Source organism: Microplitis mediator, chromosome 8 (assembly GCF_029852145.1).
Source record: "Microplitis mediator isolate UGA2020A chromosome 8, iyMicMedi2.1, whole genome shotgun sequence".
Classification (NCBI taxonomy): Eukaryota; Metazoa; Arthropoda; class Insecta; order Hymenoptera; family Braconidae; genus Microplitis; species Microplitis mediator.
The window spans coordinates 12,067,093-12,087,472 of record NC_079976.1 but is presented as its reverse complement, the minus strand read 5'-3'; the positions used below and the strand labels follow the sequence as shown (position 1 = coordinate 12,087,472).

The 20,380-nt window shown below is 33.9% G+C and overlaps 1 protein-coding gene across 1 annotated transcript; it reads left to right on the top strand.

Annotated features, from left to right (window-relative positions):
• The first annotated feature begins 3,408 nt into the window (after window positions 1–3,408).
• Window positions 3,409–4,422, top strand: LOC130673405 (uncharacterized). The gene has a single exon (XM_057478391.1). The coding sequence runs from the start codon at window positions 3,409–3,411 to the stop codon at window positions 4,420–4,422; it is 1,014 nt and encodes a 337-aa protein (XP_057334374.1).
• The last annotated feature ends 15,958 nt before the right edge of the window (window positions 4,423–20,380 follow it).

Genomic DNA, 20,380 nt, shown 5'->3' with positions numbered 1-20,380 from the left:
TTAATCACCGCTGAATTATCATCTTTAAATTCTTCTTTGAATTCTTGCTTGATTTTAAGTTTAGATGATTCGACTAGACTCTGCAGAGGTATAACAATAGGCTTAAACATTTCACCCATTGCCTTCTCAGCTGTGTCTTTACCCAACTTGAGCATTTTGTGCTTCCGACGGATAGCATCACTTGCCTGAGATATCTGATGTAAGACATCTCTCTGCTTCGAAAGCTCCTCAGTCTTCATGTTGATATGTTAGAGTTCACTTAAACTCTGATGACTATTCGTCAAGCACAACTTAATTTATACTAATAAAGCAGTCAAATCCTTTTCTATATCTTCCACTATTTAGCTCACTGTCTTTGTCAATCATTACAAAACCATATTTACCATCATCATTCCAACATGCTGAACACAAATCTTTGAATAAATTGTATGACATGTCAGTATTTACATGATCATCATACACATGTTTCAAGTTCATTTCATCTTGTCGAAAAAGAACTATAAAATTTGCATTGTCACGTATCAAATGTTTAGGGATACGTGTGTAAGTCTGACAGAGATAAAAACTGTCTACATCTTTGTGTCGACCCATGCAAAAATATGCTCTGATATGATCTTGTTTTTCACAAGCAACATCATCAAATATCATCAATGAGTGTGGTTTTGCATCTTCAGGTTTCAACACTTCTTCGTGCTCGTTAAATGTAAAGAATCCAATACCTTCTATTGGTTTAAGTAGTGATTCTAAAAATTTGAATTTTGGCTGATTTTGAGATTTTGAGTAGAGATAAATATTATCGAATCTCAAGCCGTTGGGGTGTATGATGAGTGACAGCAGAGCATTTGTTTTTCCACAATTTGATGGACCACAAAATATAGCGCGTACACTGATTGGCAATAAAGCACCGTGTCTTTTAATTTTTTTCACTCCTGTACCTTGAATAATCTGATCAAAATTTATTACTGGTAACTTGGCAGCTTGACTTTTAAACTCCGTGTTGAAAGTTTGCAGTTACCACAACAACTCACTCAGCGAGCTATAAGTACCAGGTTTTAGAGGATTTTTAATCGGTCATGATGCTGCTACTATGGAGAGCAGATGTATGAATACCAGTGGTAGAGGTTTTGTAAACAGTATAATTAATAAGCTGCCATTTGAACTACATATACCTGGATACCAGTACTGTGGACCAGGCACAAAGCTAGCTAAGAGATTAGCTCGTGGAGATCCTGGAATTAATCCACTGGACGCTGCGTGTAAAGAACACGATATCACATACTCATATAATCGTGAAAATTTGCCTGCACGTCACGAGGCTGATCAAATACTTGCTGAGAAGGCGTGGCAACGTTATCAGGCAAAAGACGCTGGTATTGGTGAAAAAGCTGCTGCGTGGAGTGTAAATAAAATCGTGAAGATGAAAAAAACATTTGGTATGGGGTTGAAGAAGAAGAAGAGAACAGCTAGCAAGAGAAAGCCTAGTAAGAGAAAGGCTGGCAAGAAAAAGACTAGCAAGAGAAAGACTAGTGTAAAGAAACAAGTAGCACTAAGACAAGTTGTCACAGCAGCCAAACAGTCCATGACTTCTGGTGGTGATCCAATCAAAACAGCGTTGAAGGGTGCTCGTCAGGCAGTTAAAAAATCTGGTGGAAAAAAAAATATCAGGCTGCCACGAATCTTACCAGTTCCATCCAAAGTTGGTGGTGTATTACCATTTTTGATACCACTTTTTGCCGGCTTAAGTGCAACAGGAGCTTTGGCTGGAGGTGCTGCTGGTATAGCAAAAGCTGTAAATGATGCAAGTGCCGCCAAAAATCGATTGGAGGAGAGCAAACGTCATAATTTGAAAATGGAGCAAATATCCGTGGGAAAAGGTTTATACTTGAAACCTTACAGACGTGGTATGGGCTTATATTTGAGACCATATCTCGTAGGCAGAGGATGCAAGTCAAAAAACAAGTTGAGCTACCGCATCGAGCACTCACAAACATCGACTTACTGAAGTACGCTAAAGCTCTAAAAATTCCAAACTTTCATGGTGTTTTCATGAGAAACGATTTACCTGAAACTGGACCGAGAAAAAACGAATCAGCTATTATTAATCTTGATGACAAACATGGACCTGGTACTCATTGGGTAGCATACAAGAAAAATAGTGATAAAGTTATTTACTTTGATAGCTTTGGTAATTTACAACCACCGCAAGATCTTATGCAGTATCTCGATGTTGGTAGCGTCAAATATAATCACAAAAGATATCAGAATCTTAGAACAATTATATGTGGACATTTGTGTCTTAAATTTCTCACCGGGCAACTATAAACTGGTGTGACTTCGTGTACAGCACATCAGTCATGGCTGAGTCATTCACATTAACGTTAACAGGATCGAGATCCGTGTTGGAGGCCAACTACTTCCCTCCAATTGAATTATCACCAACTAAAAATTATGTCCTGGGACTTGTAGAGTTATTAACATTTAATTCAATACCCAATATAGATGTGGGTGCTAATAAATTCTATGTCTCTTATCCTGTGGATAAAAATAATGATGATGATAATAACATTAATGAGATAAAGAAAATAGTCAAGAAAAAAAGAGCTAAAAGAAATGCGTCAATAATTACAAAGTTTGATGACAATATCTCAGTGCCGGAAAATAATAATATAAATGACTCAGTGAGTGAAAATGATATAGAAGCTGAAAAATATGAAACTGTTGAAGAGAAAGTCTTGACAATACCAACAGGAAGTTACGAAATCACTGACATGGAAAAATACATTCAAAAGAAATTACGAAGACTCAGCATCAGCATCAGAGCCAATAACAATGAATTGAGAAGTGAAATTAAATGTGATCAATTTGTAAATTATACGCCCCAAGATTCTATTGGTCAGCTAGTGGGATTTTCAAATCAGAAGCAATTCAGATTCACCAGTAAAGATATTAAAACTCAATGCTCTAAGAGTTGAGTGCAACATCACATCCGGTGCTTACATAAATGAACACAAAGTTCACACTATTCATGAATTTTTCCTGAGTGTACCACCTGGATATAAGATTGTTGAATTGCCATCACACATCATTTATCTACCGATCGCCATACAAGCAATACATAATCTCAGACTGAGAATTGTAGATCAAAACGGAAAACTGGCTAATTTCAGAGGTGAGACGATAACGATAAGACTACATATAAAGTCTATAAAATAATGAGTATCGTGTATGAGACAAAAAGTGGTGCTGGCTATAAAAAGATAGCAGCTTGGTCAAGCAACATAAGTCACCAAGTACCTCACAAGGTGTTAACACATCAGAACGCTCAGTTTCTACAGAGCCTAGAACTAAAATTACGTGGAAAATTAAGAAAATAAAAATTTATTTTTGTTGTTTGACGTGTACACGACCATGGCGGCGGCGGAAATCTTAAATATTGAACGACAAATAATTTTTGATGAGTCAATTGCGCACTATGAAGCGCATGCTCATCTACCGTATGCTTCATCAACATTTAACAACAGCGATGAAATAAGAATTGCAGTTCAACATCAAGATTTGTGTCTACTTCCGAGTAAAAGTACATTACATGTATACGGGAAAGTCACCAAGTCTGATGGTACAGCTGTAAGTGCAACTACTCACATGGTCAACATGACAGTTTGTCATATGTTTGAAGAAATACGCTACGAACTCAATGGTGTTGAGATTGATCGTAGCAAAAATGTTGGTATCACAAGTCTCATGAAAGGATGCACATCACTGAGTCCTGCTCAACAAAATACACTAGAAAATTCGGGCTGGATTATGGATAAAGCTGTCAACAAATTACACAATGATAATGGCTACTTTGATGTATCTATACTACTGAGTCTTTTGCTTGGATTTGCTGAAGGTTACCATAAAGTTGTCATCAATGCAAAGCATGAATTAATTTTAATAAGATCAAATTCCGATTTGAATGCATACATTGTGGCCACACCTGCTGCTGGAGCTCATGCTGAAGCTGTTAAAATTACGCTGCAAAAAATCGAGTCGATTGTACCATATGTAACTATGGCTGATAAACAAAAAATTGAAGCTTTGAATTATATTACAAGTGATCCAGCTATCTCAATCAGTTTCCGTGCTTGGGAGCTGTACGAGTATCCTCTATTACCAAATACTTCGAAGCACATTTGGGCTGTCAAAACTTCTACGCAGCTCGAGAAACCACGTTTTGTAATACTTGGATTTCAAACAGCAAGAAAAAATGATGCAACTAAAAATGCCAGTGAATTTGATCACTGCAACATCAGGGACATGAAATTATTTTTGAACTCTCAGAGCTATCCGTATGGGAATTTGAATCTCAACATTGCAAATAATCAATATGCTCTGTTGTATGACATGTATATAAATTTCCTACTACAACGAAGAACCTGAACCACTGCTGACAAAGAAGAAATTTTTGGAACAAGCGCCACTGTATGTTATCGATTGCCCTAAACAAAACGAATCAATTAAATCTGGACCCGTGGACATTCGCCTGGAATTTGAATCTGCAAATCAATTTCCTGCGCAGACATCAGCTTATTGCCTCATTATACATGATCGCATCGTTAAGTATAATCCCATAAGCAGCATCGTACGAAAACTAATATGAAGACTCTACAATTTAATCCAACGCCAACCATACATTACTTGTATGTCTGGATATTTGCACACGAACAAGCAAGAAAAAGCAAATGGGAACAAGCAGCAAGAGATCGAGAACGATTTAAACAAAGAATTCATAAATTAAATATAATTATTGAACCTGTATTAATCAAAAAACTTACATTTATAAATGAATAAACTTTTTTTATATTGATATATATTGTTTTTATTACTTATAACCTAAAATATACATTTAAGTCTTACATAACCTTAAAATATTTTTTTTTTTATATAATCTCAAATACATAATAAACTGTAGTATTTTTTTCTTAACCTAAAAAATCTACATTTTAGTGTAACATAACCTCAAATACATAGTATAATAAACTATAGATATTTTTCTTAACCAAAAATATACATTTTGGTCTTACGTAATCAACTATAGTATTTTTTCTTAACCTAAAAATACACATTTTAGTCTTAGATAAACTTTAGTCTTTTATCTTAACCTAAAAAAATACAGTTAGAGCAATCTTTTCTGAATGGATATGCAAGACAATCAGGAATATCTTCATAAAAAAGAGAATGATCCCGACACCTTCGATAGCCAATCAATTTTTTATTATTTTGTAGTCGTTCAGGTAGTTTGTGCCAAGCGAAATCGATTTGCTGGATTGCATTTTCCAGGATGAATGTATCATCAAGACATGCGATATCTCGATCATCCATACAAAGTAGATTCCGCAATTGATTGAAGATCTGAACCGATCTTTCATGGGTTGGTCGAAATCCATAAAAATGCCAGAACCATCTCTTGAACTCTTGGACATTTTGAAATGCACATGAAGTATCCAGTTTCTTCAAGTGATAGGCATAATATGGACATTGATATTTCAAGAAATCATTCTTTTGATAGAGTGAGAAATATTTCATTTTTTCTAAGTCAATAATTGGTATAGCAGTGTCAATTAGATCTTCAAGCCATTTCTTCTTCCATTCACCTTGTACGTAAAAGTATCGTGCATGTTTGGTCATAATTTCAAGAATTTCTTTCAATAATTCATATGGTAGCAAACCAGCTATCCATGATATTGAATGTTGATGTCCACAGTGATCAACACTTCTCTGCATTACAGCAACATCGACTTGATCCAAAGGTGGTTCAAACAACCAATTTTCACATCTTGCAAGCCCGTATGTACCCACTTTATCATAAATATCAGTAGCACACAGTTCTTTCACCACAAATTTGTCATCAGGCATCTCGAAACTCACAAAATCAATTTTTAGGTCCATGCTGTTTGTTAGCATTAAACAATAGCTTGGTTAACATGAACGTAGTTTTATGGCAATCCTGTTTGTATTCACGGCGATCTTTGAAGCTGAGTAATAATTTCTTCCAATGCTTTACTTGTAAATCGATTTCGTTTTTTTGTTCAGCCAATTTATTTAATTTTTCTGTTCTTCGTTATGACGATCAAAGTCATTAACGTTGTCGTCGTCCATTACATCCTCGAAGTCTATCTGCGCGTCATGAAAGCATACATCCGTACACACATGGGGTCTGGAAAAGAAATTTATTTAATTAGTAATTATAATTAAAAGACTATAAAGCAGGTTATAAAAAAAAAAAAAAGATTACTACATACCTTGACGAACGACTCATCGTGATTACTTATTTGCTATACGCTTTTCCAGTTTAACCAACTTTTCAGTAGTTTTTATTAATCTTCTGGACAAAATTCTCCTGTCGTGGCAGCTTATACACGATGCTTCTAATCGAACACTGTGAATTATTTCCGTATTTTTCGCAAACGCAATTATATCGTCAATAAATTTACCGATAGACTCAGGAGGAGGCACGTCACCGAAAAACCCTTCAATAAGATCTTCAAAACTTTCCGCAAAGGAGTAATTATTGCGACGAAAAATCTTTTCACTTTCAGTTAATTCAGCCATAAATACAAGCTCTGGCACGCAAACTGTTCTCTTTAACTCTTCTCAGCGTAGATTGACTGGATGCGAGCTCTCGAGCTCAGCGCTCAGACCAAGATCCCCCACCCCAAACTATAAAACAAGTTCAAACTTGTCGAATGACGTCACAAACAAAGGAAAACGAGTTCAAACCTGTTAGATGACGTCATAAACAAAGGAAAACGAGTCCAGGCCTGTTAGATGACGCAATATTCAAGAAAAGAGTGTGGGAACTAAACCAATAGATGGCGTGCACTTCGCAAGCCTCTCGCATGTACCCTTACACACCCCAGTTTCAATATATAAAACATCACATGGAGATGTGGATGGACCTCGTGATGACGCTCAAGGCGATAGACTGGAAATCGTCAGCCTTGAGCCTCATCACGAAGTCTATTTTGTTTCAAAATTTCCCGCTCAGAACAGACGTTAAGCGACATCTAGTCCAAAAACGAGCTCAATTTAACCAGCAGAGCTATATTATGAGCTCAAAATGGCTGCTATGAGCTCAAAAAGTACTGTAAAAATGAGCCCAAAAGCGGGATTCGGCCCGATAAAAGAGGTCTGATCGACGGCCAAAACTAGCTGATCGACTGCCAATATCGATACAATCGATAAAACAGAGCTAAACGACTGCTAATACAAGTTTACCGACTGCCAAAATCAGAGCTTACCGACTGCTAATCGGAGCACCGTCGGTAAAACAGGCCTTACCGACCGCCAGTACACCGACCGCTGACAGGTTACCCTTCGTCGATAACTTAGCACGGACTAGAACCCACAATCTGTTTTATCGGGGGGGGGGGGGTGAACTCCCCCTGATCAACTACTGACACTATTAAGTCGTCGAATTAGGACTTTTTTAGGGGAATGTGACATTAACCCTAAATATGCGCCTCATAGTGTCAGGCATGCAGCAACATCGGCAGTCCTGGCTACAGGTCTTGATCTTGAAATTATTAAAAAATTAGCTGGTTGGTCTGAAAAGTCGAACGTTTTCAATACTTTTTTAAATAATTCTATTGTTAGAAATAATAATAATTTTGCTAAAGCAATTCATTCATAAGTTTAATGCTTAATATGTTATGATTGTCAAAGATTGTAATTTTATTGTTCCTTAAAAAAAAATCTGTGCATCGGTTGGCCCTGCAGGCCAGTCCCCAAATTTCCTGCTGTTTTCGAGCTCTTCGAGCTCGAAAATACTTTTGTTTCCCATTTTTATGAGCTTTTCAAGCTCAACAGGGTTACGTTTTATGTTAAAGTTTGAAAATTTAGAATCTAAAATAGTAAATAAATGATTTTTTTTCATATTTGTTCACAATTATGTTCAATAATTAGCTTAAAAACAAGTATTTACGTGATACGTTGTATCTATATCGTGTAAGTATGTCCTGATACAAGTGAACATGACGATTTTTAGGCAATTACTTCTAATGACTTATACCAAGAAGAACATAGTAGTTTTGAGTAATTTTGTTTGGTAACTATTACGTTATTCAATGAGAAAAGCAGATATTGATTTGACATTTATTATTCCGTCGACGATATCTCTCGAACGGATTATCTGATTGGGACGTTCTTGGCAGCAATCGAATAATTTTATCGAGTTCTAGAGCTGATTAGATTCTGGAATTGATCGATTTGATAGTTTCTGAAATATTCACGGAAAACAAAAAAAAATCATTTTTTTCCATTCTTTCATCGACGATATCGCTCGAACGGATTATTCGATTGAGACGGTTGAGGTGGTGATCGGTGCGTTTTATTGAGGCCTAAAGCTGATAAAATTTTGTGAATGATTGGTTTTGTCGTTTCGACGATATTTGCAAAAAACCGTTTTCTACTATTTCTTTTGTCGACGATATCCTTCGAACGGATTATATGATTGAGACGTTCTTGACGGCAATCGAAAGCTTTCATCGAGTTCTAGAGCTGATTAGATTTAGGAATTGATCGATCTAACAGTTTTCAAAATATCAAAAAAAAAAAACGAAAAAAAAAAATTCTTTTTTTTCGTATTTCTTAAGTATCTCAAAGTCTATTTGAATAAATGATCTAAAATTTTCTGAAAATCTCAGTTTAGAAGATATATTTTGAATGCCGCAAGAACCATCTAAATCGGTTCATTCATCAAAAAGATATGAGAGGTGTACATCCCCACACACACACACACACACACACACACACACACACACACACACACACAAACTCGTGGTGAAAACAATCACTTCCCGAATTTTTTGATAATTATCGATTTTCTTAGCGAGAAGTTAAAAAATTCAGAGGTTACAGTGTGCAGCGGACCCGTAGAGTTGACTGAAGAAAATAACCAAGAGCTGTTGAATATCATGGTAGCAAATTTGCACTGCAGTGCGTTGAAGGAACACACGTAACGAAAAATATATAACAAGTAAATGATTTTTTTTTTAATCATTGCTTATTTCATTTTCATGTCCTTATATGAATTTTGACATTTCTAAATTATTCCATTCCTGTCTTTCATTTAGAGCTGAAAGATACAACGTTCTCGAAAAAGTAAGTAATAATTCTGCATGAGACGTTTTTACAATCCAAGCTATCTTCGACAACCAACTTTCTTCTAATTTTTTTAATGAGCTGGAGCAAGTTTAAATGAACCCTGTTAAAAAATGTTCCTAAGAAATAATTTCTGGGTTGAATGGTATGGTTTTTGACATCTGTGGTGAAACTATAGAGTTTCACTCTACTTGGCTCTAAGAAAGACCATTCAGAATAACTGGTAGTGATTCTCATCAATTATTCACTTATCGCAAAAATAAAAAACCTGATTGGTGTCAAAAGTCAATAAAATATTTTTACCCGGATTCTATAAGTAATTATTACACTCAACATGGTTAAAAAAATGCGCCTTTAGCTCGTAATATCTACCACGAATTAGAACCTACTATTACAGTAGTTGAATGCGGTCTTATTGTTTCTCAAAAAAATTCATGGCTTACATATTCACCAGACGGTGTAGTTTTTGATAAAGACAACAATCTAATAATATTTATTGAAATTAAATGAGGCTAAAGAAAGGCTTACACGATGTATTACCACCCTAGTAGAAATAATCTAGACTTTACTCGATTTCAAACTAGTAACTGGCCAGTAATCCCGGCTAAAAACAAGAAACCACGCCATCTACAACTAAGGCGTACACATTGGTCACACTAACATGTTTTCTGTACTAGTGTGTATGTGTGTGTTGATTGTTTTCTGTTTAACCTATATTAAAAATTGCTAAAATGGATATTAAAAACCAGTGGAAATAAGTTATCATTTGTGTACGTCAATATGTAAATAATTTTTTGTGACAGACACTCAAAATCTACGACATTTAGCGCCTATAGCCGGCAGCTAAAAATATTAGATAAGAGACAGCTGGTAAAAAATATTCCTAATCGTTCTAATAGTGACGTCATCTTCGGATCAAAAAATATTTTTAGGTTACATGTGCGATAGCAAACGACCAAAAAATATCAAAGTAACTTAACGAGCCATCTTGTGACAAAATTTATCATCATTTTAATTCTTCCACTTACCGACTTCTCTCTAATTTTCAACAAATACTCAAAACAATCTTACCAAATAAATAAACGCGGATTTATAACCTGCCATTTATAGGCACTAAATGTAGTAAATTTCAAATATCTGTCACAAAAATTAATGTATTTATCTAGTACAATCGAGCCTAAGACGCTCGCACTTGATAGATAAACTACTATTTTAATAAATAACTAATATACACTTATCCAAAAAATTAAAGGAACAAGAAAATTTTATAAATTTTTTAGTGATTTTTGGAAGTCTGTATTTTCGTGAAAAATGATCGAAAAAATTAAAAAAGCAAATTGAAGCTTGAAATCTCTAGTTTAAAGACCTTACAGCAAAATATTTTTTTGAGCGACGGTTTTTGCGGAATCATAAAAAAAAGGTCGAGACAAAATTTTTCTAAATTTTTTGGTTTTGTTTTTTAGGTCTACGGGGCCGAGAAAAATTTTTTCAAAAAAAACCCAAAAACCCTGAAAATTTTCAGATTGATCCATTGAACCGTTTGTCCGGACCAATTGCTCAAAGTTTTACAAAACAATTAAAGGAACAAGTTTTGTTCCTTAATTTGTGTAATCATTACCAAAATGAAAAAATCAATTTTTTTCTGATTTTCTTAATTTTTGCGTTAGTTATTCAGTAAATGTAAGGTGTTATGTCCAAATAATTTTTTTTTTATTTTAATAATCATTATTTCTGAGCTCCTCTTTGCAAAGCGCGCGAAAACGCAGCGTCAGATTTTTCACCGTTTTATGCGGCAAAGAATAGTGGGAGGATAACTGCAATAAGTTTAACGAATAAGTAATAAATTGTCGTCACCTTCCACCAATGACGATAATTAAAAATTCCCCATCAATTGTCAAAGCAAAGTTTACAAAAAGCCTGAGCACCATGGCTCAGGGCCTCAGTTTTATTTAAACTTCTTGGTCCGCGTAAAGGGCGTCGATAGCCCGTAATCTTATCGCAGAAATCTTCCGACGTGGCAATAAGTAATCGTTGCTGATTTAGGTATCCAGCTGATTAATTTCGTGTAGGATATTATTTTATCAGTTATGGTTTTCCAAAATTCACTTTAAATAAATTGTAAATCGATCTAGGTATCCGGCTGATTAATTTCGTGTAGGATATTAATTTATTCATTTACGGTCATTATTAATAATTTAAATTGCCAATTGAGATAGATACTCGGCTGATAGTCAACTATCGTGTAGAGTATAGTTCTCAATAGCAATTGAAAGATCTCGAAGATCTATCCGGTTCGAGTGAATTGTGACACAAATCACGTAAATTTGTGATCTCACTTTGTGCCGAGTTTCTGCGCATAAAAACCCCTTTTGGGTGTGAAAAAGGACGCATTTATAAATAAAAATCTGTTTAAAATATCCGATAAGATAAATAATCTTATAATACAAATTATATAAAAGTTGTGAAAAACTAGAGTGAACAAGTGACGTTCAGTTAAAACGTTGTAATTTGAAATACTTAATAAAAGATTAGTTTCATCACTCAAGCCGTTCGATTTTCATTCGAAAGTAGTACATAAGAAATCATCCTACTAACCCAGCCGCACCCATTCTACCAACCTTACAGGAAGGCCGAGTGAGCTGTTTAGTTCTGGAGGGATAATAGCTGCCGCACTAGAAGAATTGACATCGAAAGGTAGGTGAAAGAACTATTATTCTATCATACTTGAAATATTTTTGGCTTAAACAAGAGCACCAGTCTCTTCGGAGACGTTTGGGTTCTTAATTTTCGAAAAGATCCACTATAAATAATAAATTATAGGAAGATAATTTCTTCCTCGTATTCTTTATTGTTGTCCGCACCCTCCAACCTGCTTGTCTAAAATTACTATCGCTACCAAAGGGAGAAATCCTGGATAAATGATGAAAATTAAGCGGCGGACATAACAAAAGTAAAGAGAAAAAAAAAAATTTCTGAAAAACAAGATAAAAAAAGAATTTTTTCACTTTTTTTTAATAGGTTTTATTCAGTTTTTGTTTTTTTTTTTTTTCGTTTTTCGGAAATTTTTTTTTTTTTTCTTTACCTTACATTTACTGAATAACTAACGCAAAAATGAAAGAAAATCCGAAAAAATTGATTTTTTCATTTTGGTAATGATTACACAAATTAAGGAACAAAACTTGTTCCTTTAATTGTTTTGTAAAACTTTGAGCAATCGGTCCGGACAAACGGTTCAATGGATCAATCTGAAAAATTTCAGGGTTGTTAGGGGTACATTAAGCTGTAAAATCACCTGCCAACATTATTTCTTTTATCAATATTTGCAGCGTAGCGATGAGTTGGCTAAAAAACCAGAAAATGGCCATTTGTTGTAGGTTTTTCAAATGGATATCAAGGATGAAAAAAAATTTTTTTTTGAAAAAATAAAAAATGGAGCTTGTACGGAATTTATTCAAGTTTATTAAACTGCCCTTTGAATTACTGTGCGACCATTACTTGCTGAGATATCAATAATCAAAGACAAAAAAATCCTTTTTCATTTAAAGGCTGATATCTCAGCAGCAAATTGTCGTAAGAATGTCGTTTTCATAAGAATAAATTGGGAAAAATTTTTTTTACGTCTTCTGATTTTTATAAGTAGCTAACGATGCGTCATAGGAATAATTGGCAGGCATATTTTTGTAGGGAATTGAATGCTCTACAAAAAAAGATTCCTATCATTTTTTAAGGAATCTATTTGTTCAAAAGTTATTTGAGATTGAAATCGAATTCATATTAAATTTTAAGATTTTCTACTATTACGGCGAAACTATCAGACTTATTAAAAATATTATCAGACCTTTTTTGTAGACAATTTTATTCCTTAAAAGTTATTTTTCATAAAGTTTTTTCGAATTCCGCATTGTTTTCTAGTTATTTTTATTTTAATGTCAAGCTCTTAAAATCGATCAGAAGACTATTTTTTTATGAGCATGACATTAAAATAAAAATAACTAGAAAACAATGCGGAATTCGAAAAAACTTTGTGAAAAATAACTTTTAAGGAATAAAATTGTCTACAAAAAAGGTCTGATAATATTTTGTAATAAGTCTGATAGTTTCGCCGGAAAAGTAGAAAATCTCAAAGTTAATATGAATTCGACTTCAACCTCAAATAACTTTTGAACAAATAGATTCCTTAAAAAATGATAAAAATCTTTTTTTGTAAAGCATTCAATTCCCTACAAAAATATGCCTGCCATTTATTCCTATGACGCATCGTTAGCTACTTATAAAAATCAGAAGACGTAAAAAAAATTTTTCCCGTGTTATTCTTATGGGATATTTCCCATAGAAAAGTGCGATGAGGAACCTCTTAATGTAAATATTAAGAGCTCTAATTTTTACAGGCGTCTTTTTTTATCTAAATGAAACTTTTGAACCTGTTTGGAAGAAAAAAAATCTGGGCGTCGGTTGACCCTGCGGGCCAGCCCCAAAACTTCCCGCTGTTTTCGAACTCAAGGAGCTTGAAAACATCACTGTGAATCACTGTAAATCACTGTGAGCTCTTCGAGCTCGAAAATGCTATTACATGGAATCATTTTTTGATGAGCTTTTCAAGCTCTAACAAGTTACGTTTTATGCTAGAGTTTGAAAAGTTAAGAATCGAAAATCATTAATGAAGAAGCGGCTTTTAAATTTTTATTATCGATAATGTTCTCTGAAATAAATGTGTTGAGGCAGAAATTAATGTCAGTGATCAAAATCAAGTTTTGAATGAGTTTTGACTTAGGTCAGAGCAATAATATATGGAATATCTGAGAAAAACATTAAAGACTGGGTTTTTAAATTTTTTGCTGACGATATGTTTAAAATTAAGGAATAAGTTATATGACATTATCTGATGATCGGAAGAGACTATAAAGAGAAAGAGTTGGTATGATTTCAGACACATTTTATCACATTATATTTTGATTTATCTGGAAAAAATAACATAAAATGTTATTTTTTTAACTTTTCAGCGCCGATATCTTTTGAACTAATCAACCGATTTTGAGGTGGCAATCGGCGCGTTTTCTTGAATTCTAGAACTGATTAAATTTTGAAATTGATCGGATGAGTCACTTCAAAGATAATAAAAAAAAAAACCGTTTTTCATCATTTCTTTCGCCAACGACATCTCTCGAACAAATTAACCGATTGAGATGGTTGAGGTGGCATTCAACGCGGCTTATAAAGTTCTAGAGCTGATTAGATTTTGAAGTCGATCGTTCAAGTCGTTTCTGAGAAATCACTAAAAAAGTAAAAAAAAAAATTTTTTTTTTTTTCGTAATTCGCCAATATTTTCGAGTCTGCTTGATCAAATGATCCAAAATTGTTAGGAAAGTTGAGGGCCAATAAGCTCTTTCGATTGCCACCTCAACCATCTAAATCGATTCATTAGTTGAAAAGTTACAACGAGTTTACACACACACACACACACACACACACACACACACACACACACACACACACATACACTCGGACATCATTCTGAAAATAGTCAGAATAGCTTCCTAGGACCTCAAAACGTCGACATCTGATGGAAATTCGATTTTTGTAAATCGGACCGAAACCAATAACTTCCCGAATTTTTGAAAATTTACAATTACTTTCGAAAATCGGGGTGAAAACAATAACTTCCCAATTTTTCGAAAATCGTCGATTTTTTTAGCGGGAAGTTAAAAAAAAAATTTGTTATTTTTTGGATCACCCTAATATATATTAACGTATATAACACCGGCACACAAAAAAAAATAAGTTCTCTGTACTTTTGACGGGACCGATTCATTCCCATGTATTTTGACCCGCTGAATCCGAATCCGAGGTCCGTTTAACCCGTACACCCTCAGATTTTTAGAAAACTTTAAAAAACCTCAAAAATACACAAAAATCGACCTTTTTTTAAATTTTTAAATTTTTTTAACCCTAACTAAGCATGAGTTTTATGTATTTCGGTCCTCCACATACTAACCTGAAGTTTATTTATAACATTAGCCATTTAAAGTCTGAGAAAATTCCAAAAAACCCCAAAAAATTGCAAAAAAGCAAAAAAATTCTTAGTATTGTAATGAAAAATATTTTATAGGGCTAAATAAATAATTATTTTCATGTATGTTTATCTGTCACATATAATTCTCGAACATCCATGGCTCAGACATCTCTAAAATTTTAAATAAATGGCAAAAATTCCCAAAAAATCGAAAAAAAACAAAATTTGGTATAACAAAAATCAATTTTTAAATCGAAATAAATAAAAGAAATCATATTGTTCGATATGTGATATATATATATATATATAAAAAAATATTTCGGCCTAAAACATAAAAAAATTTTAATATGCTTAAAAAAATCTTTATAGAAACGTTATTTCAATATTAATTCGTTCTCCGCTTATATCGAACCCTTTTGTCCTCAAATGTCCTACATAAAGGGTTTCTCTTTCGTTTCCTCATTTCTTCAGGTAGATCTCTCTGTAGTGTCCAACAGTGATCTGCCATCATATTGACATTTCACTTACCTTGATAACGTTGTTCCATTACACTGATGTCCTGATGGAATCTTTCACCTTGCTCTTCACTATAGTCACCAAGATTTTCAGGAAAGTGTGAAAGGTGAGAATGTAAATAGTACAATTTGGAATTCATTAAGCAACCCAGAGTATCATAGTTGTATATCAGCTCTTCAACTAAATTTACGTAATTCTTACTTTTCGTATTTCCTAAAATGTTCTGGGATACTTCTTTAAAGCTTGCCCATGCTGCTCTCTCAGTCTCGTTCATTTCATATTCGAGATTATTGTCCTGGGATAAAGTCCGAATTCTGGGTCCATCAAAAATTCCTTCTTTCAATTTAACATCACTTGTAGCCGGAAACTATTCACCAGATGATTCACCAGAATGATGATGAAGAGATGGAAGTTGACGATTGCTCCGAAGAAATCAATTCTGAGTCCGATGAAGTGAATTCGGAGGATGAAGAATACATTCCTAGTGGAGTTTCTAAAAGTAAAAACCCTGAAGTCTTCGATCAAGCAGAATTAAATGATCTTGTGTGAGACTTAAGACTATCCAATGATAAAGCAGAACATTTAGCATCGGCTTTAAGAAAAAAAAATCGGTCTGTCAGTTGACCCTGCGGACCAGCCCCAAAACTTCCCGCTGTTTTCGAGCTCGTTGAGCTCGAAAACATTATTGTGAATACATTTTCGAGCTCTTCGAGCTCGCAAATACTTTTGTACGCCATTGTTTTGTAAAAAACCATTTTTTAGCATTTCCTTCTCCCACGATATCTCGCGAACGAATTAACCGATTTTGATGGTTGAGGTGGCATTCGACGCGGCTTATAGAGTTTCAGAGCTGATTAGATTTTGGAATCAATCCATCGAGCAAATTAAAAGTTATCCAAATAAAACATTTTCGAAAAAATTTTATTTTTGAAATATCTCTGAACGCACCCTACCGATTAAGTTCAAATTTTTACGGCCTCAAGACATTAACAAGCCGCGTCGAATGACACCTCAACGATCAAAATCGGTTCATCCGTTCAAGAGTTATGAATATTTACATACATACATACGTACGTACGTACGTACGTACACACATACATACACTCGGACATCATCGTGAAATTAGTCAGGATAGCTTCCTAGGACCTCGAAACGTCGACATCTGATGGAAATTCGATTTTCGTAAATCGGACCGAAACCAATAACTTCCCGAATTTTTGAAAATTTACAATTTTCTTAGCGGGAAGTTAAAAATTTGTTAGCAAAAAATACAAAAGTTTCTTTTTATCGTGATAGGGAAATGAAGTTCCGAAAATACTTTGAAAACGACAGGGAAAATTCATTGGTGTACTGTTCAGATATGAAAGGTTTGATTGATGAGATAAAGCCAAATACTTATAAAGACGAAGAATGGAGGCTTTTTATTGATTCGTCTAAAAGAAGTCTCAAAGCTGTGCTTCTTCACAATGGAAACGTATCCCAGAACATTTTAGGAAATACGAAAAGTGAGAATTACGTAAATTTAGTTGAAGAGTTGATATACAACTATGATACTCTGGGTTGCTTAATGAATTCCAAATTGTACTATTTACATTCTCACCTTTCACACTTTCCTGAAAATCTTGGTGACTATAGTGAAGAGCAAGGTGAAAGATTCCATCAGGACATCAGTGTAATGGAACAACGTTATCAAGGTAAGTGGAATGTCAATATGATGGCAGATCACTGTTGGACACTACAGAGAGATCTACCTGAAGAAATGAGGAAACGAAAGAGAAACCCTTTATGTAGGACATTTGAGGACAAAAGGGTTCGATATAAGCGGAGAACGAATTAATATTGAAATAACGTTTCTATAAAGATTTTTTTAAGCATATTAAAATTTTTTTATGTTTTAGGCCGAAATATTTTTTTATATATATATATATACATCACATATCGAACAATATGATTTCTTTTATTTATTTCGATTTAAAAATTGATTTTTGTTATACCAAATTTTGTTTTTTTTTCGATTTTTTGGGAATTTTTGCCATTTATTTAAAATTTTAGAGATGTCTGAGCCATGGATGTTCGAGAATTATATGTGACAGATAAACATACATGAAAATAATTATTTATTTAGCCCTATAAAATTTTTTTCATTACAATACTAAGAATTTTTTTGCTTTTTTGCAATTTTTTGGGGTTTTTTGGAATTTTCTCAGACTTTAAATGGCTAATGTTATAAATAAACTTCAGGTTAGTATGTGGAGGACCGAAATACATAAAACTCATGCTTAGTTAGGGTTAAAAAAATTTAAAAATTTAAAAAAAGGTCGATTTTTGTGTATTTTTGAGGTTTTTTAAAGTTTTCTAAAAATCTGAGGGTGTACGGGTTAAACGGACCTCGGATTCGGATTCAGCGGGTCAAAATACATGGGAATGAATCGGTCCCGTCAAAAGTACAGAGAACTTATTTTTTTTTGTGTGCCGGTGTAATCAATACCTATAATATCACGCAATAGTTATACTTTTTTTTTAGTGATAATCATTGTTTAGAACATTTAACTATATTAGTTATTTTAATATCACGTTACAAATAATACTCGTTCATACTAATCATCTATCTATTCAATGTTTGATAAGCGAATGAAATGCAAGGCTATGTAGAGGCGTACGAGCTAGCTGCCGGCATTGCATACAGCGTGCTTGTGAATATAGCTATTATCCTACCGAGCCAGAAATAGCACGTAGTCCACCAGAGCACGCTGTAATCCAAACGAGCCACAAAAGTCGTAGTTTCTGGCGCAAAACGCGGCACAAAAGTCCGTATTTTCGGGTCAGGGATCAAGAAAAATCAGTTTTCAATCACTGCTATAGTTTATATAACTTCAAAACTAATATTCATAGACAATTTGCGTAAATAGTATCTGAAAGCTTGTCTAATCATCTTTACTTTATGACCCCAAGCTTTATGTTTTGAACTATGGTTTTTATGAACCGATACAACTCATAATTTTTTTTTCTAGAAGCTACCGTCATCCCTCAAAACATATTAGAAATTCAAATCAATCGGTTCACGGGTTTCTGAGAAAATCGTTTTTTTCTGAATTTCAGCTTTTTTCGATTTTCTCGAAAACGGTCTTAGATGAAGAGCTGAAACTTGCAGTATCGAAGTATTTTATAAGTACCAACATAACCTGAAATTATAGGCCAGATATCTTTCTGGGGCCGATTCACTATACTTATCGGCCTATGGCCTTTAAGTAAAAAGTATAATAGTCTTTAGTACCTACTACAACTTTCAAGTACCAAGTACAATGTATTTAGTATAGATAAATCGTCAAAAATACTAAGTTACAAAGTATTTCGTACTTTTTCTGTTTCTGAGGATAAGTATTTTTTAGATACGTACCAAGAATTAATTTGGGTTTCAAGTCAAATTTTACTTAAATCCTCAGTATTTACTAAATTCTATTTTGCCCATCCCTGTAAAATAGTTTAGAAATATTTTTGTGCAAGCAAAAAAGTCAAATAAAAAAAACTGTTTATAAAGTACCCTTAGCGATTTCGCGTTTGAGATGTGCAATCTACCTCGCATCCACTTTACGTTCACTTTGCATATCTTTTACAGTGTAATTAAATGAAAATTTCTCTGTTAACAGATTGTTTGGATTTTTCGATTTTCCAAAGTTAACTATAGCTTGTTCAGAAAAAAAGAAATTTTGAAATTATTGCTGGCGTAAATAAAAACATCTAAAAAAAAGTATATAATATTTTCTAATAACAAGTTGATATTAGGTAGACTCGTGACAAATTTAATAATCGGCAATAAAGCACAGGAAACATTAAATAGACCAAATAAGTCAGATGAACGGATATTGTGATCCCTGGAGTACAACCAGGGGACGTGGTTTACTTCCTCAGATTTGCCTTATTGTGGATGTTGGTATGCACATACACGAAGTACATTATTACATGGACACTGAACAGAGAACAAGCTGTAGATTGAGAGAGATAAACTCTTACAAATGAGAACATGAGTAACCGAGCCAAATGTTAAACATACAGAGACATCTTGAGTGTCTAGAGTGAGAGAAATATAATACAACAATACTTGAATCTCCTCTATTCTCTCTCGGAGTTGATTGCCTTGGCAATGTAGGATTAGCCGAGCATGCAGACTTTGGTATCCGGGACTTGGGTTTCACTTGTATTATTCCTAATCTCTTTAGCTAGCTGCTTCTCTATTCCTTATTATTAGTAATAACCAGAAAAACAATAGTTGATATTACTTGTTGTAAATTTAGCCGGAATTCAAGGTCAGTTTATGTCCTATTTCGTTGGTTTTCCATTCACATATTTGAATCTCTCTCTAAAGCAGTAGGACAAGAGATTCCATAAAAATTTTCAAGGCTATCAAATTATTGAAAGAAATGATCAAAACATAAAATTTAAGGTCATAAATTGAAGCTTATTAGACAAGCTTTCAGATACTTTTTGCGGGAATTATCTATGAAGGTTAGTTTTAAAATTATATGAACTTGAAAGTGGATAAAAACTAATTTTTTCGAAAAATCGTGGAAATTTAGAACAACCATAACTTCTAAACTAATCGAGCAACTCAGCCCATCTCCTAACTTAACTGTAATAATCGCCTATAGAATAAGTGTAGAAAATTTCATTAAGATTTGATAAGAATTGTAGACGCAATCGTGTCTTCAAAAC